Below are 23,901 nucleotides of genomic sequence, written 5' to 3'. Positions count from 1 at the left end.
GCCAGTTTCCTTAATCTACACTGCACTCTTAGAAATTAGTATAAAAAAGACCAGGAAGCAAAAAAAAATAAAATAAAATAAGGGCAAAAATCTGAACAGACAAGTTTACTGAAAAATACACAGAAAGTCAATAAGCATAGGAAGTTACTCTATAATAACAGCCACTAAACAAATGTAGGTATTTAAGCTTAACTAAAATTAAATAAAATTCAAAATTCAGCTCTTTAGTCCTGCTAGTCACATTTCAAGTGCTCAATGGCCACACGTGACTAGTGGCTAGTGTACTGGACAGCACAGATACAGACCATTTCCATCAAGTTCTACTGAACAAAACAGCTAAAGAAATGCTCTGTTAATGTACCAAAATGGCAAAGACTACAGATCCAGCAGGGCGTGGCAACCCACTGCAGTATTCTTGCCTGAAGAATCCCCATGGACAGAGGAGCCTGGAGGGCTACATCCATGGGGTTGCAAAGAGTCAGACACAACTGAGTGACTAAGCACATTAATTTCAGTTTGGAAACTAAATTATTTTCAATATTTGCATATGCACTTAATTCCTATTCCTAGTATAGTGACTCATCCAAGACTCTCTACATACTGCCGTTCTACTTTTTTTAAAATCATGAGTCTAAGACTTCCCTGGTGATACAGTGGATAAGAATTCACCTGCCAACGCAGGGAACATGGGTTCAATCCTTGATTCAGGAAAATTCCACACGCCAAGGAGCAACTAAGCCCATGCGCCACAATTACTAGCCTGCACTTTAGAGCAGGAGAGCTGAAACTAATGAGCCTGTGCTCTGCAAGGAGAAAAACCACCGCAACAAAGAGTAGCTCCTGCTCTCCGCAACCTGAGAAAGCCTACAGGCAGCAAGGAAACCCCGCCCCCCCCCCCCACCGGACAACCAAATATAAATAAATGAATGAGCAAGTTATTTTTAAAAAGAGCCTATATAACTGTAATAGAAAACTAACTATTGTTTTTAAGTCATATCTAAAGAATTCTAAAATTAAGTATGATCAAAAACCTTTTAAAAACCCTAAAAACATGATAAATCAAACTGTACTAAAAGTACTAAATTGCCCAATACTACAACACTATAACTATGAGGATGGCCTCTATGAGATATGGAAAGAAAGAAAACAGAACTAGTGGAGCATTCCAAGTCTTCTGGCTTCCCAGGTGGCCCTATTGGTAAAGAACCCGCCTGACAATGCAGGAGACATAAAAGATGCAGCTTAGATCCCTGGGTCAGGAAGAACCCCTGGAGGAGGGCATGGCAACCCACTCCAGTATTCTTGCCCGGGGAATCCCATGGACAGAGGAGTCTGGAGGGCCACAGTCCACGGGGTCACAAAGAGTAGGACATGACTGAAGCGACTCAGTATGCATGCATGTATTAATAAAAAGGATAAAGACAGCAGACAAACTTACTGATCAGGTTCCTGAAGTTATATCTTCCACACAACTGGCCTCCTTCCAGATAGCTTTTGTAGTGAAAACATAATGCCCTTTCACTGACAGCAAAATTGCACAGCCTTTTAAAAGTAGATAGATTTTGTGGATGAGGAAAGAGTAAGGACTTCTGCAAATCTGACATCATTTTCTCAGCTCCTGTCATAATTCTAGGAGATGCAGCAACAGCACTTTCCACAGAAATTTTTAACTTATGTGTTTAAAAAAGATTTTTCCTTCCCTTTTCCTTAGTTTGTGGGCTTTCAAGACAGGAACATGAGAACAGGACAGAAGGAAGAATGAACTGAAACAATAATATAAAATTCAAGAGAAAAACACAAGGGAACTTTACTTCAGTATTAAGGCAAAAAGGAAGATCTCTCAAGCAAAAAATCCCCTAGCACAAACAGACCTGCAGATGGAAATCTCATAAACGTATCTAATATCTTATAATTTTATGTCAATTATACCTCAATAAAACTGATTAGTTTTGAAAAGTATGGGTTAGAGCAGTTTCTCAGTTTTTCACCCATGCTCTTCACAATCTTTCTCATTCTATTTTTAACATATTCCAGGAAGATTTTGTCCAGTTTTACTTTCTATAAAACAATATTACAAAAACAATATATTTCTTTAATATGGTTTTCCAAGATGCACACTCTCCTGGAGATTCTAATATTTACAAGTACAAACATAAGACAAATTCAGACATAGAAAGACTCTAGCCAACCAATACAGGCCCAAGGAGATATCCCCAGGCCGGGCCATACTCCTAGCAGAAGATAATTACTTATGGTCAAGATTAAGAAAACTCAAAAGTTTCTAATATGTCTGTTTTTTCTAAAGTATATTTTAAGACTTTTTTCTAATCATTACATATATTTTATCATTTTACTTTTAAATAATTATTTTCTATTTTCAATACTTCCTACAGAAAGGTAATTAGCTTATGAGTTATTTCTTTAATAGAAATTTTCTTCCATTCTATTTCCTAAAGTTAAATGACTTTAGGCGTGTGTGCTTCAGTCATGTCTGACTCTCTGCAACCCCATGGACTGTAGCCCACCAGGCTCTTCTGTCCATGGGGATTCCCCAGGCAAGAATACTGGCGTGTGCTGCCATGACCTCCTCCAGGGGATCTTGCCACCCCAGGGATAGAACCTGTGGCCCCTGTACTGCAGGCGGATTCTTTACCACTGAGCCACTGGGGAAGCCCAAATGACTTTAGGTAAATAACATAAATTTAAAAACCTACGTACTTTCAAAACAGTATTAACCACTAAGTGAAGTATAGATACAAAAAAAAAAAAAAACACCCTTTTTCTTCAGTCTAGAAATCACATGCTAAAGATCTACACTCGCCTGCTATTCTCCTCACCTCTAACACTCATCCTTTACTTACACTCTGACCACTTCACTCCTCAAAGATAACCTAATGCAGTCTCTAAGGTCTGCTGCTCTCTTTCACCTACTATCACAAACTTGTCCTAAAAAGACACTTTTCCCTTTTAATGTGTCCCCAGCTGTGGTGGATGACAAGGGAAAACTCCAAAAAAAAAAAAAACGGTATCAACAAAATTATACTCTTTTGAAAGTTCTATTTTGTAAAAATAACTAAATTCCTCAGGGATGTCACCTAATGTGTACATGATACAATGCTTTGTTTTGCTTTAAAAAAAAAAAAAATGAGCGTTATCTTTGAACACAGTTCTAAAGTCAATGTAATGATTTTCAGTATCTCTGGCTTACTACAAATTTTTCTGTTTTAATTGCACCAAACACTATACTGCAGGTCTCTTATCCAAATCACATCATCAACACTACCACTGCTACCTTTAAAATTTAAAACATGTAATGGGAGTTCCCTGGTGGCCTAGGGGTTAGTATTCCAGTCTTGCCATGGCCTGGGTTCAGTCCCTGGTGGGGGAACTGATATCCTGCAAGCCACAGGGTGCAGCCAATAAATAAATAAATTTAAAATGTAATACTGTTAACTAAATACTTGAATAATGCTTTATATAACTAGGGTATTTATGAGACAAATATAAGATCAGTAGGGACACAATCCACTGCTGTGAATGAACAATAAGTTCAAGTGAGTCTTAATCCCATTATTTCTCTGGATAATGTCTTCAGTTATTGGAACCCATCTATTCTCTACATTTAATCAGACTTTGACATAACCTTTTAATTATATAATAATTATGAATCGTATTATTTTTGCTTTTTCAGGTTGTTCACAGCAATCCTGTATCAATTTGTTTCTCTCTCTCACATACACACAACACCCCAAATCACAAATATATAGGATATAAATACATATGTTAGTGAATAATTTTATTTATCTATTGCCCTATTATTGCTCAGGAACACAACCCCATTTTAATAACATTCCCTAAAACAAGATAGCTCTACAATGTAAGTACCAAGAACACAATGAAATATGAAGTAGATATGACCTATATTCAATGCATAATTTTAATATATCCTTTCTGAAACTCTGTTCCTAGAACATTTGGCCTTAATGCCTATGAGGAAAGTTTAAGACTTGCTTCTCCTGGTTCTCTTAATCTTATAAACTATATAGTTTCCTAATTTAGGTCAAAGTTATCTCTATCTGTCAAACCACTAACTTTCTGATCTCATTATTCTATGTCTGAAAATATTAAATATTTACTTTTGTTTATTCTTCTCACATTTACTTCTACCTATTTCTCCTATAAACAGAAACCTTTTGAACACTGAGGTTTATTTTAATTACTCACTTTATAGATGATAAAAAAAGAGTAGACTGTTTTCTAGACTTTGGCTACTAGAAAAAAGAAGTTTTAGTGTCACCATTCTCTTTCTAAAATTCATTTTTATTTAGTCTGAGCTCTTACATATTTGCCAGAATCAAATAAAAATACCAAACCACTAATATACTAATCACTTCAAGAACTCACTCGAAGCTCTACTGATTAGCTCTAGTCTTTACATCTTCTAAATACTACTTGCACATAACTAGCTAAGGCTTGAAATGTTTGTTATAAATGAGCAAACATAATAATTTACTATAGGAAAATAGACTGTAGATGCAAATTTCTCCTGTCACAATCTCCCAAAGATCAGACTATTTTATCCCAAGAGATAATTCATAAAGTACTCATGAAATTCTAGAGACTTTAAATTAATTAACACAATGAAGGTTGGGATCTGGTTACTTACGAATAAAATTTACCCTCCTTCTTTAAATAAAAGAGGTCGTGAAGTAATGCTGATCAAGTAGAACAAAATAAAAGTCTTTTGTGAAGGAGGAATTTCCCCACCACCCAACAAAATTATTTCTCAAGTCTTTTCTTTGGAGGGAAACGGCCAGCAGTTACAGTTATGAAGATACACTGTAAATGAAAGCACACAAATGTGCTTTTATTTATTCACTAACTTTTCCACATTTCCTACAAAAACAGACAAACAAGTTTAAGATTCATGAATCCTCTAAAACATAACATTTACAAAACAAATGCACAAGATTTACAAAGCAAATGTGCAAGAATGAATAAACAAAAGGACCCAGATTTGGGGAAATAAAAAAGACTGGACGGTAATATATCAAATGTTCACAGAGCCTGGAGAAATTAAATACACGATTTATTTCCTTCTTTATACTAAAATACTATAATTTCCCTAACTTTCCCACAGTGAACATGTTACTTTTATATTCAGAAAACTCCCCTTTAAAAAATAAAACATACAACACACCATAAACAGGGGCTTCATTTAGAGGGGCTCTCCAGGTTGTACAAGTATTATTGACAGGATTCACCATTAAAAATTATACTTCCAATCCTTCTCACTTCCCAACACTAAAACACTGCTGTCTTACGTCCTATTACTTTTCTGCTGCACCCTCTGAAGATGGAATGAACTTGACTTTCTCCAAACCTTTCATTTCTAAATATATATACATGGACGCTTTTAACTTTTTCATAAAAAACATAAAAGTTCTCACTCATTCTCAATACTCTATTTTTTAAACCTACCTCTAAATTTCGTTAAGATAAATTTAGAAGGAAAAAAAGGATGGTTTTATCCACTAATCACAACTTGGTGAGGCCATCACCACTCTAGCTACGAAAAAGTCAAGGCCGGGTAAAACTACAGGTCCCACCATGCATTGCTGCCTTGTTCAGAGTAGGTCTCTACGGAAACAGAAAAAAAAAAAAAAATTTCTACAAGTCCCACCTGTTACTTCGTTTCTAAACACCTCCTGCACTTTCGGCTCCAACAGCAAACATAAAACAAGAGCCTCGTGACCTCCGGCCGGATCCAGGAGCCCAGACAAGCCGGGAACCCGGAGTGAGGCGGTGTGCCTGTTACAGCGGGTCAATTCTACCCAGCTTCACCGCTCCCCTCTTCTTTCTGGGGCTGGGTGCACGCACAAGCAGTCTCCTATCCGCATCCAATGGGGGCTCCTCAGCCGCACAAGGGAGAAGAACCGGTTATGTGCAAGCACAACAGACTTCCCCAAGCTGGGGCAGGGGCTACCACAGAATGGGGGCGAGAGCGCAGTGACCCCGAGAGGCAGCTCCAAAACACCAGAGAGGAACCATCGCAGACGCGGGGAGAAGCCACGGCCCCGCGGCGACCCTCTTCCGCTAGGCGCCTCCATTCCCATAGGGACCACAAGCCCGACACTAACCGCCGCCCTCGCAGCGCGGTTTTGTGCCCCCCTTAGCCGGGTCGCAGTGCCACTGACCTCCCTTCCCCTGCGACCGAGGGAGGGCGGCGAAGGAACAAAATCCTCCCAGCCTTCCCGTCCGCTCCCTCCGCCTTACCGTCTTGGCGGCCTCCGCCCAGGTCCTGCCCTTCTTCCTACGGCCCTTTTCCCTCATGTCGGGTCTTGAACTGACTGGGAGGCTCCCGTGTCCGGGCTCCGGCCGCCCTCCCTGCCTGCTCTGCCCTATGCTGTTTTTCCCGCGGTGCCGGGAAAGGTGGGAGAAAGGGGAAGTCAGGCCGGAGGAGCACCGGAGCAGAGGAAGCGGCGGGGGTGGTGCGCTGGGGGCGGTCTATGGGGCGGCCGGTCCTCCTGCTGCCGTTACCACTGCTACCGCCGCTGCCATATTGGGTCCTTACTGTACAGGCAGCCGCTACGGTCATGTGACCGCTCCCGCGCGGCCGTCACTACTGTACGCAGCCGGCCGCGCGAACGAGCGTGCGCGCGCCCCCGCCTCCCGCGCGGGGCCACAGGGAGAGCTAGCCGGCCGGCCGCGGCGTCTGGCCACTCCCCCGTCCTTCCGTTCTCAGCCTCTCCTCCCGAGCATGCGCAATGGGGAGGTCCGACGCTAAGTTGCGTCGGGCGTCCTTCGCTCACGCCTACAGCGAAAACCTGCTTGCGGAAGCGGAACTTGATCTGTCCCGGAAGGTTTATTGGGCGGTTTCTGACCGCGTGCGGGGTGCGGCGGTGTCTGTAGAGACTGGGAAGAGTTAGGCTCTTCCCTCTGGGGGTGACTCTCTCAACTGTCATTTTCGATAAGCCTGTAACTTGCCTTTTCTGTTTGTCCATGTTCATTTTTTCATTTTTTAAAATGTTATCTTTTTGAAGATTTGCCACAGTTCTCATCTACTTATTTGCGGCACTTAATAGATGAAGCAATCTGAGATTGAGTGACGCCACACTAGAATGTGGTGAAGCCAAAAATCAAATCACAAGCTCAGAGTCCTTTCCGTCACCTCAGAATGCTTCTCAGACTTAGGTAACCTTTATTTTCAGGCCACCAACAACTACATTCATGCTTTTACATGTGAATGTCTCATCAAGGACACAAATGGAGTCTTTTTTATCTTGGTGAGCTCACTGCCTGGCTCAGTGCCTGTACATATCAGGCGCCCAGTAAATATTTGCTGAATGATTCAGCTGGATCTGTGGTCAGAAACCATTATTTGTAGTGACCATAACGACCTCCTGAAAGATCCAGAATGTGGCATCTTCCGTTGCATTGTTCATGTCTTTATACTTTGCAAAGTAAATAGAATGTGTAGTAATGCCTAGTAATCTCCCAAACCCACCTGCTTCCAGAACCTGCTTCTGATCTACTAAACTTAGGATATTCTAAAATAGGACTGAGGGACTTCGCTGGTGGTCCACTGGCTAAGACTCTGCACTCCCAATGCAGCGGACCAGGGTTTGATTCTTGGTTGGGAACTAGATCCCACATGTCACAACTAAAGATGTAGTGCAGCTACATAAATAAATATTTTTTAAAAATAAAATAGGACTGAGAGTTGGGCTGCCTCTTGGGAGAAGAGACAGTTGAGAACAGTCCTTAACTTGGAGTCCAGGATAGGTTTCAGAAGTATATAGCCCCCTAAAATTATGGAAAATAGTTTGTGTGTATTAGCTGTGCATTTTCTGCAAAGAGGATTTATAACTTTTCCTCAGTTTTTAAAAGGGATCAGGGGATTTACCAGGTAACACAGTGGTAAAGACTTAGTGCTCCCAATGCAGGGGACATGAGTTTGATCCCTGTTCAGGGAATTAAGATCCCTGTTGCTAGGAGGTACAGCCAAAATAAATAAAAGTGTGCTGTTACACACTAGCAGACAAAGTCTTAATAGGGAGCATGAGAGCCCATGTAGATACTTCCTTATTTTTCTACTTCAGTCATTGAGCAAACAACCCCATAGCAGCAACTGGTAAGAAATATATTTTCACAAATTATTTTAGTAACTCATAACACTATCCGTAACACTCTAGGTATGTACCATGTCACTCTAAAGCCTAGGTCGGTTCAAGAAGCCTCTCTCCATTCCCAGCTGTTGACTGGGATTTGCCATCTAGCCCAAATTTTAAGGTTTTTTTTTTCTATTTCTGTGAAAAATGCCTTTGAAATTTTGAAACAGATTACATAGATTTTGTAGATCACTATGTGCAGTATGGACATTTTAATAACATTAATCCTTCCAACCGTAAGCATAGAATATCTCCTTTTATTTGTGTTTTCTTCAGTTTCTTTCATCAGTGTCTTACAGTTTCAGGGTATAGATCTTTCACCTCCTTGGTTAAATTTATTCCTAAGTATTCTTTCTGATGCTATTGTCAATGGGATTGTTTTCTTAATTTCTCTTTCTGATAGTTTGTTGTTAGTGTATTAAAATGCAACAGGGGGATTCCCTGGTAGTCCTGTGGTTGGGATGTGAGCTTTCACTGCCATGGACCTGGGTTTGATCCCTGGTTGGGGAGCTAATATCCCACAAGCCACAAAAAAAAAAAAAAAAATGCAGCAGATGTTTGTATATTGATTTTGTACCCTGCAACTTTACTGAACTTGTTTATTTGTTCTAATAGTTTTTGGTGGAGTCTTTAGGGTTTTCAATTAATATATATAAAATCCTGTCATCTGCAAATAGTGACTGTTTTGTCTCTGCCTTTCCAATTTGGATGTCTTTATTTCTTTTTCTTCCTAATTTCTCTGGCTAGGACTTCAATACCATGTTGAATAAAAGTGCCAAGAGTGGCATCCTTGTCTTGTTCCTATTCTTAGAAGAAAAGCATTCAGCTTTCTTCCTTTGAGTATGATATTAGCTGTGGGCTTATCAAATATGACCTTTATTATGTTGGGGTACATTCCCTCTATACAAATTTATTGACAGTTTTTATCTTAAAAAGGATGTTGAATTTTGTCTAGTGCTTTTTCTGTACCTATTGAAATGATCATATGTTTTTATCCTTCGTTTTGTTAATGTGTTGTATCACATTGATTTGTGGATATTGAACTACCCTTGCATCCCTAGAATAAATCCCACTTGATCATGGTATATGATCCTTTTAATATACCATGGAATTGGTTTACTAATATGTTGTTGAGGATTTTTGCATGGGTGTTCCTCAGAGATATTGGTCTCTAATTTTCTTTTGTGTCATTGTCTGGCTTAGGTTGGCCTCATATAATGATTTTGGAAGAGTTCCTTCCTCTTCCATTTGCTGTAAAAGCTTGAGAAGGTTTGGTATTAATTCTTCCTTAAATGTTTAGTAGAATTCACCATGAAGGCATCTGGTCCTGGACACTTCTTTGTTAGGAGGTTTTTGACTACTGATTCAATCTCCTTACTAGTAGTAAGTTTATTCAGATTTCTATCTCTTCATGATTCAGTCTTGGTAGGCTATCTGTTTCTAGGAATTTATTCATTTCTTCTAGGATGTCCAAAATGTTGGCATATAATTAATTATTCATGTTGTTCAGTCACTCAGTAGTGTCTGACTCTGCATCCTCATGGACTGCGGCATTCCAGGCTTCCCTGTCTTTCACCACCTACTGGAGCTTGCTCAAACTCATGTCCATTGAGTAGGTGTTGCCATCCAACCATCTTGTCTTCTGTCGTCCCCTTCTCCTCCTGCCTTCAATCTTTCCCAGCATCAGGGTCTTTTCTAATGAGTCGGCTCTTTGCATCAGGAGGCCAAAGTATTGGAGCTTCAGCTTCAGCATCAGTCCTTCCAATGATATTCAGGATTGATTAATTATTCATAGTTGTCTCTTAAGATTCGTTATATTTCTGTAGTATCAGTTATAATGTCTCATCTTTCATTTATAATTTTATTTGAGTCCTCTTTCTTTTTTCTTGGTTAGTCTAACTAAAGGTTTGTGTATTTTGTTTATCTTCTTAAAAAAAACTGTTCTTAGTTTCATTGATCTTTTCTACTGTCTGCTAAGTCTCTATTTCATTCATTTCTACTCTGATCTCTGTTATTTTCTTCTTTCTACTCACTTTGAGCTTAGTTTGTTCTTCCTTTTCTAGTTCCTTGAGGTGTAAAGTTAGGTTGTCTGTTTGAGAGCTTTCTTTTTTTGCCATGCATGCTGCTGCTGCTAAGTCACTTCAGTCGTGTCCGACTCTGTGCGACTCCATAGATGGCAGCCCATCAGGCTCCTCTGTCCCTGGGATTCTCCAGGCAAGAATACTGGAGTGGGTTGCCATTACCTTCTCCAATGCAGCTTATGAAATTTTAGTTCCCCAAATAGGAATTGAACCTAGAGTCCCCAGCAATGAGAATGCCAAGTCCTAACCACTGGACTGCCAGGGAATTCTGAGAGCTTTCTTTTTTTCTTAATGTAAGCGTTTATTTCTGTAACCTTCCCTCTTGAAACTGCTTTTGCTGCATCCCAAAAGTTTTATTATGTTATATTTCCATTTTAAGTTCTCTCAAGATTTTTAATTTCCCTTTTGATTTATTTGACCCACTGTTTGTTCAGGAGGATGTTGTTTAGTCTCAGCATAGTTGTGAATTTTTCAGTTTTCTTCCTTTAATTGATTTCTAGTTTCATATCATTATGATTGGGAAAGATGCTTGATAGAATTTCAGTTTTCTTGAATGTACTAAGATTTTTTTGCAGCCAAACATATAATCTATCCTGGAGAATGTTCATGTACACATGAGAACAATGTATATTCTGCTGCTGTTAGATGGGATGTTCAGTAAGTATCTGTTAAGTCCATCTAGTCTAACATGGCATTAAGTCCAAAGATTCTTTATTGACTTTTCTTTCTGGATGACCTATCCATTGTTGAAAATCAGATTTTTAAGTCTTCTACTATTATAATGCTGTATATTTCTCCCTTAAAATCTGTTAATATTTGCTTTATATATTTAGGTGCTCCTATGTTGAGTATGCAAATATTTACAAATGTTATACTCTTGATAAATCAATCCCTTTATCATTATATAATGACCTTCTTTGTATCTTGCTACAGTTTTTGGCTTAATGTCTATTTTGTGTGTAAATAACAAGATTATAGAGATAGAGAATAAATTATTGGTTGTGAGAGTTTGGAGATAGTGGAGGGAGGGAAATAGATATGACTGTAAAAGGGTAACATGAAAAACCATCGTCCATAAGCTGGTAAACAGATGAACAAAGTCTGGTATATGCATGCAATAGAATACTACTGAGCAAGCAAAAGGAATAAAATATTAATACATCTGACAACATAGATGAGTCTTAAATCATAATCAGTGAAAAAAGATAAATCTCATCACAAGGAAAAAAAATTATTTTTATTTTATCTATATGAGATGGTGGATGTTAACCCATTGTGGTAATCATTTCACAATGTATATAATTCAAACAGTCATGCTGTATGCCTTAAACCTATACAGTGATGTATGCCAACTATTTCTCAATAAAAATGGGGGGAAAACAGGTTAAAAAGAAAGGGAAAAAAGTCTATTTTGTGTAATATAAGTATAGTCTCTGCTCTTTTTGGCTTTCATTTGCGTGGAATATCTTTTTCCATCCCTTCACTTTCAGTCTGTGCATGCCTCTAAAGCTGAAGTGAGTCTCCTGTAACAGCATATAATTGGGTCTTATTTTTTAATCTATTCAGCAACTCTATATCTTTTGATTGGAGAAGGAAAAAATATTTTAAATTAAAAAAATATTTTACTTTTGTTCATATGTCCAAAAAATAATCAGATATTCTTTGTACTTATGTTTTATGTTTCAGTTTGGGTCCAGATTAGGTAAATGATGCACATGGTAATCAGAATTCATTATAATTAACTGTAGAAAAATGCCCCAGCTTGGTAGAATTATTCAGTTCTGTCTAATGGTAATCCAAGGACATTTCCTTTTTAAGAAAATTTTTCCTGTAGCCTCACAAGTGGTAGAATGAACATTAATTTCAGGGAGAAACAGTTGTTTTAAAAAGACAATAGTGGATTTCCCTGGTGGCCCAGTGATTAAGAATCCACCTGCCAATTCAAGAGACACGGGTTCAATCCCTGGAATGGGAAGATCCCACATGTTACTTAGCAACTAAGCCCACAACTACTGAATCCTGAACACTCTAGGGCCCTCAAGCTGCAACAAGAGAAGCCACTGCAATCAAAAGCCTGCCCACCACAATGAAAAGTAGCCCCCACTGGCCGCAACTAGAGAAAAGCCCACACCAGCAATGAAGACCCAGCAAAGCCAAAAATAAATAAATGAATAAAATTTTTTAAAAGATAATATTGAATAAACAGTGTAGCAAGAATGCACCAGAGCATAGGTATTCTGGCCCTTGTTAGCTCTACCCTAGCCACAGACTTAAGCCTTGATCACTTTGTCATTTCAAACATGCTTGCCTTGACTTAGGTCATGACCAGGATGCAGGCTGTTAGTGGATCCTGTTCAAAGTCCTTGCCTCTGACCCTGCATTGGTCAACAGCTACACAAAGAAAGAGGTGCCAGACTCGGGCTGACTGGGCTGGAATTCCCCCACCTAAGTACATTCTGCCTATCAGAAGTTGGGCAAGTTACTTATACTTTTTAAGCCTCAGTTCTCTCTACTAGGTCTGAATGAAGTATTAGATGTAAAGGGCTTCAAATAGCACCTGGTATGTTGTAAGTCATCAACAAATGTTAGCTATTGTATCTTGTATTTGTTGCTGGCTTACAATGTAACAGGTGCTATTCAAGCGCTTTACATCTTTTACCTCATTCAGGCGTAACAGAGAGAACTGTATGTTATAAGTGCTTCCCTGGCAGTTTAGACAGTAAAGAATCTTCCTGCAGTGCGGGATACCCAGATTCTCCTGATTCTCGTGGTTAGGAAGATCCCCTGGAGAAGGGAATGGCAACCCACTCCAATATTCTTGCCTGTAAAATCCCGTGGACAGAGGACCCCGGCGGGCTACAGTCCATGGGGTTGCAGAGTCAGACACAACCTAGAGACTAACACATACATGTTATAAGTAGATGTTCTTAACTCTTCTTCCCTCCTGCAAAACTTATAAATACTCTGTTTCCATTTCTCTACTCCGCAACAAGATTTAGCTTACTTGGTGACTAGCAGAGGAAAAGACAAGAAAAGAATTGACTTTTGAATGTCTACTCTATACCTGGCAATTTATATGAGGATATGAAGATAAAGAACTTCTCAAGAAATATTTCTCTTAGGAGCAATTTCGGCCAACTAGTAATATGACCTTGAAATACTCAAGACAATTCAATTAAACAGACTAATTTAGTATCTTCCAATCATGAGCCAAACACTGAGGACCAGAAATGAGTGCAAGATGGCAAAACATGGAGGATAAAGACTATGTCCGTGATGTTCATTATTATATTTTCAGTGTCTAGAATAACATCTTGTAACAGGAGATGCTCAATATAATTTTATTAAATGAAAAAGTAAGTAAATGAGCAAGACATAGCCCCTACTCCCAAGTAGCTAATGTTAAAGTAAAAAAGATATATAAACAAATTAAATATGTTACAGTGCTCTACATGCAGTCATAAACATATATGCAAAACCCTAAAGTGAGATGGACCAAAAGGTGATAAATTCTATGGGGATTACATAGATATGATACAGTGCTCTACATGCAGTCATAAACATATATGCTCTACATGCATAGACATACATACATGCAGCTCTACATACATAGACAAACATACAGTGCTCTACATGCAGTCATAAACATATATGCAAAACCCTAAAGTGAGATGGATGAAAAGGTGATAAATTCTATGGGGATTAGGGGTGGAGAGGGTGTCCAGCAAGGCTACAAGGAAGAGCCCTTTAGATTGTGATTTAGAGTGACAGCCAGTGAAGAGAGTAGATGGGGCAGGGATAGTAACTGAGATTAGAAACAACATCAGTTAGAAGGGCTTTATAACTGGTCTTCCAGAGGGCATTATATCCTCAGGTTCTAGGTCAGGTTTCCTAACCGGGGGCCTAGAGAGGAGCCAGTTAGCTTAGATGAAATTACATCTTTATTTTCACTAACTTTAAACTGATTTGTTACCTATGACTTTGTTATGAACAGAAATCTCAGATATTTTCATATTATATTACATAAATGCTTTTATATTTATCATAACTTCGCAATTTCTGGATTACTAGATCTGCCACTGCTGCTGCTGCTAAGTTGCTTCAGTCATGTCCGACCCTGTGCGACCCCATAGACGACAGTCCACCAGGCTCCCCTGTCCCTGGGATTCTCTAGGCAAGAATACTGGAGTGGGTTGCCATTTCCTTCTCCAATGCATGAAAGTGAAAAGTGAAAGTGAAGTCGCTCAGTCATGTCCCACTCCTAGTGACCCCATGGACTGCAGCCCACCAGGCTCCTCCATCCATGGGATTTTCCAGGCAAGAGAACTGGAATGGGTTGCCATTGCCTTCTTCCAACAAAGAGGCAAACAAACACAAAAACAAGTAGTGGGATGATTAAGAACCTCTACTCCAGAGTCAAATCAAATAAATGAAATTCTAATTTCATCAATAGTGTGTGACTTCAGGGCTTCACCAGGGCTTCCCTAGTGACTCAATTGGTAAAGAATCTGCCTACAGTTCAGGAGACCTGGGTTCAATCCCTGGTTCAGGAAGATCCCCTGGAGAATGAAATGGCAACCCACTCCAGTATTCTTCCCTGGAGAATTCCATGGACGAGAAGCCTGGTGAGCTATATATAGTCCATGGGGTCACAAAGAGTTGGACATGACCAAGCGACTAACACTAACATTTAAAAAAAAAAAAATCCTACTTGGCCTCAGTTTTCTCATGTGGAAAATGGGTATAATATTGCTAGCATCTATTTAATCAGTTTGTTGTAAAGATAAAGTATACATAAAGAGCATAGAATAATGGCAATAACTGATAATATTATAACCATTTTGATCTTGGTTTCTGAAGAAAATCCATAGAACAAACCCTTAAATCTAGCATTTCTAGGGACTCTAGCCTATAAATGAAGCTTTCCCTGAATGTTGATTAAGGCAACAGCCAAAAGAGTCCTCATTTCCTCCTCTTCACCTTTTGTTTATAAGTCCATTTAAGGATCAATGAAGAGTCAGCACAAGGTTTTCATTTTCTGCACACACACACACACACACAAAGGCAACTTCCTGTGAATTAGGCTATTATATAAACACAGATTTGGCTGATAGACCCTCATGGAAAATATCCTATTCCAGTTTCTCTAAAGCATGAATCTGGATGCTATTGACAGGCATGAACTAGCTCACTTCATGAGCATGAAGGGAAAACCAGAGCCTGCCCTGAACTGTACTGAACTGCAGGTGGTCAGAGACTTAGAGATGCAGGAAGCAGGAAGGAAGACGGAGGAATTGGAGGCCAGCCAGGAGCAAGCTGGGAATAGCCAGGCTGTGCTGCTCCTTAGTTACCATGGGCTTTGTCCAGCCAGATGTCCTCAGCATCTCCTTGATTTTCTGCCTGGGGAATTAACTATTCATTCTTATGTTGTCTTAAATGCTGTTCACATTCACAAGTACTCCTCAGTGGTCAAATCCATTTTTAAATGTTCATCCTAGCAAGAGAGATTTTTTTACACAAAAAAATCTGGGCCTCTCTGGGGATAGAGCCCAGATCTAGCAAAATTTAGGCTCAAGTCCCAGCTTTGTCATTTACTACCTGAGTGACCTGAAGTCATTTATTTAGATTGCCTAATCTTTAGTTTCCTCATCTATCAAAAATCGGGATCATTTACTCAATGAAAATTCAATTTGACCATATTGTGTGACAGGCTCAGATTTGGATATTGAGAATATAGAAGTACACCAGAAAAGTAAAGCCCTGCTGTCATGACGCTTTCTTCAAGTGGAGATGGGAAGAAATAAACAGACAAGACAGTATCGGGTGTTGATAAATGTCTGGGAGACAATGAAACAAGTTAACATGCAAGAGAGCAGGGGCATCTTTAACTTACAAGGAAAGACTCTGAGAACTTGACATCTGAACTGAGACAGCAGATAAAAAAAGCAGAAGAAACCAGTCTTATGAAGATGAGGGTGTGAGCATTCCAATGAGAGGGAAGGGGAATTTCAAAGGCTCCAAGGGAGAGGAAAGAATTTGGTACATCAGTGGAATATAAAGATGGAGAACTGAGTGAGGCAGAGAGGGATCTGGGAAGAAGTGGAAGAGGTAGGCAGGACTGAGGAGGCGGAAGAGGATGTGGGAGATTTGAGGAGAGCAGAAAATGTGTGAAATCCTTGTTTTGGAGAATGGGCGAGAAACATACTGGGGGAGTGTAGTAGGGTTGCTTGGCAGCATTGAGACTCCTTTTGAGACGTGTGGTCATGAATTTAAACTAGAACTAGTTGGCATAGTGGATGTTATTCTTAGAACTAGATGAAATGAATGGCAGTTTTTGATTCATGGTAGATGCTCAAAAATGTTGACTCCTATCATAAGAGAAGAAATAGATGAGGAAAATGCAACATGATCAATTATTTTTGTGACCATTTGCAATTCATAGGAGTACCTAAATAATTATGTATTCTGATATTTGTTTTAAGACTAAGGTTTTCTTCTAAAATAAGGTAGGGTGTTGTTTTTTTTAATTTGAATATTTTAACCCTGAGTGTTTTTGTATACCTAATAAAATACGCTGTAGTTTTTGCTCTTGTGATCTTAATAAACTGGAAGTGAATTTCTTTGGTCAGTCTCTTGTAAAACCACTTCCTTATATTCCAAATACAGGAACACAGCTTATCTTAGTATATACTCAAATTTTGCTCCATCTTTTGGGGTGTTCAGGCAAAAAAAAAAAAAAAAGATTTTTTTTCTGGTAACCTTCCAAAGATGTTTTGTTTTTTTTTTCCAAAGATGTTTTGAAATGTTAATTCACCCACATCTGGTACCTGGGAACAATTCTGCAGCCTAGGCTATCACATCTATTGCAACTTTGAATGTAACCTCCCTTGCCACACAGAAATGGAAGAAATCACACCTGAAATTTCCTATAATTTAATCTCACCAACGAGATCTTTTTTGTCAAGTCCTTTTTCAAAACTCTGCAAGGTTTAGAAGTTCTGATACCAAACAGTACTGATACTGATATGGAACATGGCAGAAACACTGAGTGAACTAGATTTGAACAGGACAGGATCTGGAGTTGGCGGGGTCCTCCAAGGCAGCAGCTAGGAGACAGGTAAGTGTTGAGTGGTGAAAAGATAACTGGGTTGGTAGGAGGCTAGTGAGGAGAGTTCAGCAAGGAATAATAAGTGAGCTCATCTACTGGAAGGCAGAGAGAAGCATCTGAGAGGAAACAAAAGGAGGGATTCTAGGCATGTCATCTGACAGCAGGCTGTGAGAACTGCAGCTCTTATACAAAGCCAGAGACGTTGAAAAGAACAAGGTAGGCCCTCAATCTCAGTCTCTGATAGCCTGAGCTCTGTGTTCTGCAAATTCTTCCCCTAGCTGGTGGTGTCTCCCAAAGGCATCATCTACTCCAGGGTTCTTGGTTCCTCTAAGAAACCTCCTGCTTCCACCCCCGGCCCATTCCACATAATGTTTACAAGTTGGAGAAAAAGAGATTTTGAGGTTGTAATAAAAGCAGCTCTTACATCAGCCTAATGCTCAGTGTTCCTGTATTTGCTGACAGCTCCTTCCTGAAAACGTCTGGGACTCTGCCTGAGACTTCTCCCTGATCACTGGAGCATACTTGAGTCTGGAACAGGGCAGACCAGAAAAGCCAGGGTCTTAATGCCCCTCGGAGCAACCTTCAAACAATGATTGACTGCAGGTGATGTAGAAACACCTATTTCAGTTACCTATTGCCGTATGATAAACCACTCCAAAACCAGTCATTGAAGATGACAGTGATTTGTTTTTTCTCGTGATTCTGTGGGTGGGCTGCAAGGTGCCTCTCCTAGTTTTGCCCGGGCTCATTCATGTAGCTGCATTCAACTGCAGAGGTAGGCAGGCTGAAAGGTCCAAGTTGGTATCACTTACATGTCTTGCAGCTGGCATTGGCTGTTCACTCGGGACACTGGTATTCCTTCACATGGCTTTTTTTTTCCTTTTCCAGGTTAGACCACCTTCCTTGTCCTGTGGAGATCTCTGCATATCAAGAGGGCAAAGGCAAAAGCTGTCAGGTATCTCAAGGCCCTCCACAGTATCACTTTTGCCATTTTCATTGACCAGAGCAAGTTACAAGACCATCCCAGATTCAAGGGACAATGGTTACTAGTCCATGGTGTTCCTGGAAGAAGATAGATGGATGGACAATAAGGATATTGCCAAACTTTTAAAAAAAGACCAAGAATGAATGTGGTAGACACACAGACACACCTTAGGGTGAAGCACCTCCTCCCATGAGTCACACTCATATAATCTCCTGTCCTTGAAAACCTACAACCTGCTTCTAGCCAATAGAGTATGGCAAAGGTGATGGGATCGTCACTTCTTTAATTAGGTTACATTATAAAAGGCTTAGCCAACTGGACTAAGATTCTCCTACTGGCCTTGAAGAAGCAAGCTGATAAAAGGTGAACTGCCTATAAGAGAGAGTGCCTTGTTGGAAGAGCAGCCCCCTTTGTCCTACAACTGCAAAGAGCTGAGTTCAACCAACCACAATGTCAACTTGGAAGAATAGAAAGAAGCTAAGCTAAGAAAAAAGCTAAGCTCTAGAAAGAAGCTCCATCCAGAAGAGATTTCCAGAAAGGAACAGAGCCCATCTGACACCTTGATTACAACCTTGTACCTTGTGAGACCTTAAGTGGAGGATCCAGCTAAGCCATACCCAGACTTCTGAAACAGGGAAACTATAAGATAATAACATGGGGGTTGTTTTTAAAGCTTCTGAGTTTGTGGTGATTTGTTTGGGAGGAATATAAAACTAACACGAGTGAGTAGAAAGCTGAGGTCAGCCAGTACGATGGAAAAATCACAATCCCTTACGGTTTCCAGACATGAGCCTGTTCTCACACCCAGAGCTCATCAATTGAAGGAGATGCCAAGTCCCCTTGAGGATGAACCCTAAAATGATGCAACAATACACTAGCGATTCCCTTATAATCTTTCCCCAAAAGGACTTATGGTCATTTACTAGAATAACTGAACAATGGGGGGAAGGGGATATTCAGATTTTTCAAGAGCTCATAGTTCACGCTGATACCAGGAGACTCAAAACACCAGCATGGCCCCCTATGGGAGGAACTACTGGGTCAGAGCAGTAGGTTCTCAAGCAAAGGCTGGGTAACCAAGACTCAAGACTCCTCAAGGATGGAGGCAAGCAACCCAGACCGGCAAAAACGTTGACTGAGGGTGAGGGGATCCCGAATGAGTGGGAGAGGAGGGAAGTGATAAATAAAATAACACTACAGTCGCAGTACCAATGCAGTACCAGAACTGAGACTGCTTCTATTAACTAGCCTCATTTTTTTTTCATTGAAAAAATTTTCTTATTGTGTTATAATTGACATGTAACGTTATAAATTTGAGGTGTAAATTTGTTGGTCTACTACATTTGTATATTCCACTATAATTACTATAGTAGGGTTGGCTAACACCTTCATCAGGTCACATAATCATTGCTTCTTTTTGTATTGAGAACAATTAAGATTTAACCTCATGGTGATTTTGAAGTTTATAATATAGTATTGTTGACTATAATCACTGTGTTGTCATTAAATTTCAAGAACTTATTTATACACTAGTTGCAGTGGAATACCTATTTTATCCCGTTTTATTGAGCTATAACTGACAACACAGCACTGTATAAGTTTAAGGTGTACAACGTAATGAATGCTCTGACTTACAAACATCATTAAACTATTACCACAATAGGTTTAATGAACATCCATCATCTTTGGAATACTTATTTTTAACAGATATTGCCAGATTTCATTCTGCAAAAAATAAACAATTTAGAGTTCTACCATTAAAGTATGAAAATAATCATTCCACATCCCCAATCACTCTTTGTGGTTGCCACTTTTTAAAAATTTGTATCATTTTGACAGGTGCCTTATATCTGTCAATTAATTTTTATTTTAGTTATTGCTGCTGGCTACTAGCATAAAGTGTCCACGACAAAATGGACTTAAGGTGTGATCCAAATAGGTCAGGGTGGAAAAGGTGTTAATAGTTGTGATACACCCATTGCCTTGGCCTAGACCTTCACTCCGATGGCTTTTTCCTGCTGGTACCTGCAACCCTGAGCCTACCTACGAGCTTTCTCTGGACATAGGTGCATATTAACCCACACTGGGGGCAGACTGCGATTGTTAGTGTGTTAATATACTCAACTTTCAAGCAATAACTGAAAGGAATTGGTTTATAAATACCTGAAGTTTCTTTGCTTCTCTGCAGGACAGCTCTTAAACAAGTTCTGCACAATCTCCCAGAGAATCCATGGAGACTTCCGTGGAGCACCCCAGGAAGGACCCAGTGGAGAACCCCCATATGGAAGACCCCATGGCAGACCCCCAGGAGAACACCAGCCTGTGGAGAACCTCCAGGGAAGACCCCCATGGAGGACCCCCTGATACCCTGGAGAACCACTCCCCACCCCGTGGAGGCCCCCCATGGAGAACCCCCAGGGATGACCCCCTGGAGAGCAACCCCCCACTCAGTGGAGGACCCTATGAGACTGAGCTCTGCTGAGCTGCTCATTAACTCCTCTGCCTGGCTTCCTCCCTTCTGTATTTCCTTCCTCATGCCCTGACCGGGGCTTCCTGAAATCAATTCCCAATGGACTATTTACACATATGTTCTGATCTCAAGCCTGTTTTTGATAACCTCCACCTAAGACTGCAATGAAATAAGTTTGGGAAGTGTGGCCCATTTCAGAATCATGGGGTGGGAAGGTCTAAAGTTGAAAACTACAAAGTGAGAAAGCCTCTCCACAGCAAAGTGTAGCAACATGGGTAAATCCCACAAACATAATGCTGAGTGAAAGAAACCAGGCACAGGCAAATACATACTGTATAATTCCAACTATATAAAGTGCAACAGCAGATCCCAGGGATTGATCTCATCACAAGTTCAGAATAGTGACTGGAAGACAGGATGATGGGAGCTTCTGGACAGCTAGAATTCTATTTCTGTAGTGTAGTGACATAAATGATTAAAAATGGCTTCCAATAATTTGAGAGAATAGCACTGAAACATATATATTATCATATGTGAAATAGATCACCAGTCCAGGTTGGATGCATGAGACAAGGGTGGTCAGGGCTGGTGTACTGGGATGACCCTGAGGGATGGGATGTGGAGGGAGTTGGGAGGGGGGGTTCAGGATGGGGAACACATGTACACCCATGGCTGACTCATGTCAATGTATGGCAAAAACCACTACAATATTGTAAAGTAATTAGCCTCCAATTAAAATAAATAAATAAATTTTTTAATGGCTTCCAATAATTTGAGCAACAAAATGAATAACCCGAAGTGTGAAATAAATTTTGTGAGTCTACACTGACATAAATAAATGATTAAAAAATAAATAAATATGGGACAAGAGACAGAGTTCCCATACAGAAGAATTTCAAATAATTTGTGTAAATGACACTCCACCCTCAAAGAAATGAAATATAACTCTTCACCACTTAAATGTGGTGTGTACATAGTGATTTCTTCCAAACAACACAGAGGAAAGAAGGTTTAAAAAAAAAAAGTAATTTCAGGGGTTTCCCTGGTGGTCCAGTGGCAAAGACATTGTGTTCCCAATGCAAGGGGCCTGTGTTCAATCCCTGGTCAGGGAACTAGATCCCACATGCCACAATTAAAAGTATACATTCCATAACTAAGACCCAGGGCAGCCAGATAAATAGATTTTTTTAAAGTAAATTTACAGTGAATAAGCACTACCTTAGCCAGGTTATCAAGGTCAAAACAACAGTGATACATCATGTTAATAGTAGTATGTACCCTAGGGACTTCCCTGGCAGTCCAGTGGTAAAGGCTTTGAGCTTCTATGGGTTTGATTCCTGGTCAGGGAACTAGAGATCCCATGTGCTATGTGTGCAGCCATATATATGGCTTCCCTGGTGGGCTTAGATGGTAAAGAATCCATCTGCAATGCAGGGAATCTGGTTTTGATCCCTGGGTTGGGAAGATCCCCTGGAACAGAGACCAGTAACCCACTCCAGTATTCCTGCCTGCGAAGTCCTATGGACACAGGAGTCTGGTGGGCTACAGTCCATGGGATCTCAAAGAGTCGGACAAGACTGGGCAACTAAAACACTCACACACACACCGTATCCTTAATATGATGTGATGACAATACTTTGCCTCTATGGTATTCTTTCCAAAACCCCATAGCCTCAGCCTCCCCAAACCACACAGTCTAGTCATGAGGAAACCATCAAACAAAGCCCAATAGAGGGACCATTCTACAAAATACCTGACCAGTAATACTGTCAAGGTCATCAAAAGCAAGAAAAGGCTGAGAAACTGTGACAGCCAAAACGAGTCAAAGGAGTCGTGCTGACTAAAAGTGACGTTGCATTCTAGATGGGAGCCTGGGACAGAAAACTAGGCAAAATCTAAGGAAATCTGAATAAAGAATGGACTTTAGCTAATAATAATATATTGCTATTGATTTATAAATTGTAACAAATGTATCATATTAATAATTTAAGATGTTAATAGTAGGTATAGAGTATTTGAAAACTCTCTGAACTATCTTCACAATTATTCTGTTATCTAAATCTCTGCTTTAAAAAGCTTTATTTAAAAAAAAAATAAAGAAAAATAATTCCTAATGAATCATGCCTCCCTGTGTCCATACCACTTTATAATAGTTCTTGCCACTTCTCCCATCAAAAGAGGGTCTTGGATTTCTCTGGTGATCCAGTGGTTAAGAATCTACCTGCCAATGAAGGAGACACTGGTTCAATCCCTGGTCCAGGAAGATCCCACATGCCACAGAGCAACTAAGCCCAGGTGCCACAACTTCTGAGCCCATGCTCTAGAACCCAGAAGCTGCCACTATCAAGCCCACCTGCCTCAACTACTGAAGCCGGAGTGCTCAGAGCCTGTGTCCAACAACAAGAGAACCTACCACAATGAGAAGCCTCCACATCTCAACAAAGAGTAGCTCCTGGTTGCCGCAACTAGAGAAAACTAGAGAAAGCCTGCTTGCAGCAAAACAGACCCAGCACAGCCAAAAAATAAAACAAACATGTTTTTAAAAAAGATACTACAAAAAAAAAGAGATACTACATGAATTTAAGATATTTTTAGCAGAAAATTATGAACAATAATTGTAACTGATATGTGCACAATGTATTTCTCCTCCTGTGAATTTTAATACCAAAGAAATACTCTCTAATGATAATGTTTCTAGTCTCTGTGGTGTTTAGGGGACTTGTTCGCAGAGAGTCTATTCTGAGGTCCCTTCAAATCAGCCACGAGTGGCTCAGTTGTCTAGTCTACCTGTAAAGCAGTTCAGGTATTCCAATTTTCCAATGAGACTTCAGAAAATAGCAATTCGTGTATAACCAAACTTCTCCCACAATCTTTGTTTCTGTTTTTTAGTTTTCCCTAAATGGTAGGTCATAGACCCTAGAGTCTAGATAAGAAGCGCCCCCTCTGCCTATGCTCCACTGACTTGTTCCTCACTTCAGGCCTGTGTCCTAGCTACACCATGTGCAAAAGATTCCCCAGGGACGCTCCTCGCCTGCCTGAGCTCATGTGAGCATTAGCTGTGTGCTCAGTCGTGTCCAACTCTCTGC

General features: G+C 40.1%; 1 protein-coding gene and 1 long non-coding RNA gene across 5 annotated transcripts in view; one reads left to right on the top strand and one right to left on the bottom strand.

The window, feature by feature from the left end:
- The window catches only part of ASXL2 (ASXL transcriptional regulator 2), a 119,849-nt gene extending 113,153 nt beyond the window's left edge, over positions 1 to 6,696 (bottom strand). For both annotated transcript variants that reach the window (XM_043469163.1, XM_043469164.1), the window contains exon 1: positions 6,277 to 6,696. In XM_043469163.1, the coding sequence (XP_043325098.1) occupies positions 6,277 to 6,333 (57 nt within the window). In that variant the 5' untranslated portion in view covers positions 6,334 to 6,696. The remainder of the gene's footprint in view (positions 1 to 6,276) is intronic.
- Positions 6,697 to 10,854: 4,158 nt separating this feature from the next.
- LOC122441982 lies at positions 10,855 to 21,056 on the top strand. Of its 3 annotated transcripts, none has more exons than XR_006269515.1 (4): positions 10,855 to 10,909; positions 17,823 to 17,963; positions 18,249 to 18,315; positions 20,534 to 21,056. It is a non-coding gene; the product is annotated as an uncharacterized LOC122441982 (long non-coding RNA). The 3 variants fall into 3 exon arrangements; XR_006269514.1 differs by lacking the exon at positions 10,855 to 10,909 and adding an exon at positions 17,050 to 17,369; XR_006269513.1 differs by lacking the exon at positions 10,855 to 10,909 and having other exon boundaries at positions 17,050 to 17,963.
- Positions 21,057 to 23,901: the final 2,845 nt, after the last annotated feature.

The sequence above is a fragment of the Cervus canadensis genome, chromosome 5 (genome assembly GCF_019320065.1).
Source record: "Cervus canadensis isolate Bull #8, Minnesota chromosome 5, ASM1932006v1, whole genome shotgun sequence".
NCBI classification, from domain to species: Eukaryota; Metazoa; Chordata; class Mammalia; order Artiodactyla; family Cervidae; genus Cervus; species Cervus canadensis.
Note: the sequence above shows the minus strand (reverse complement) of the source record. Positions and strands in the feature narration are given on the sequence as shown.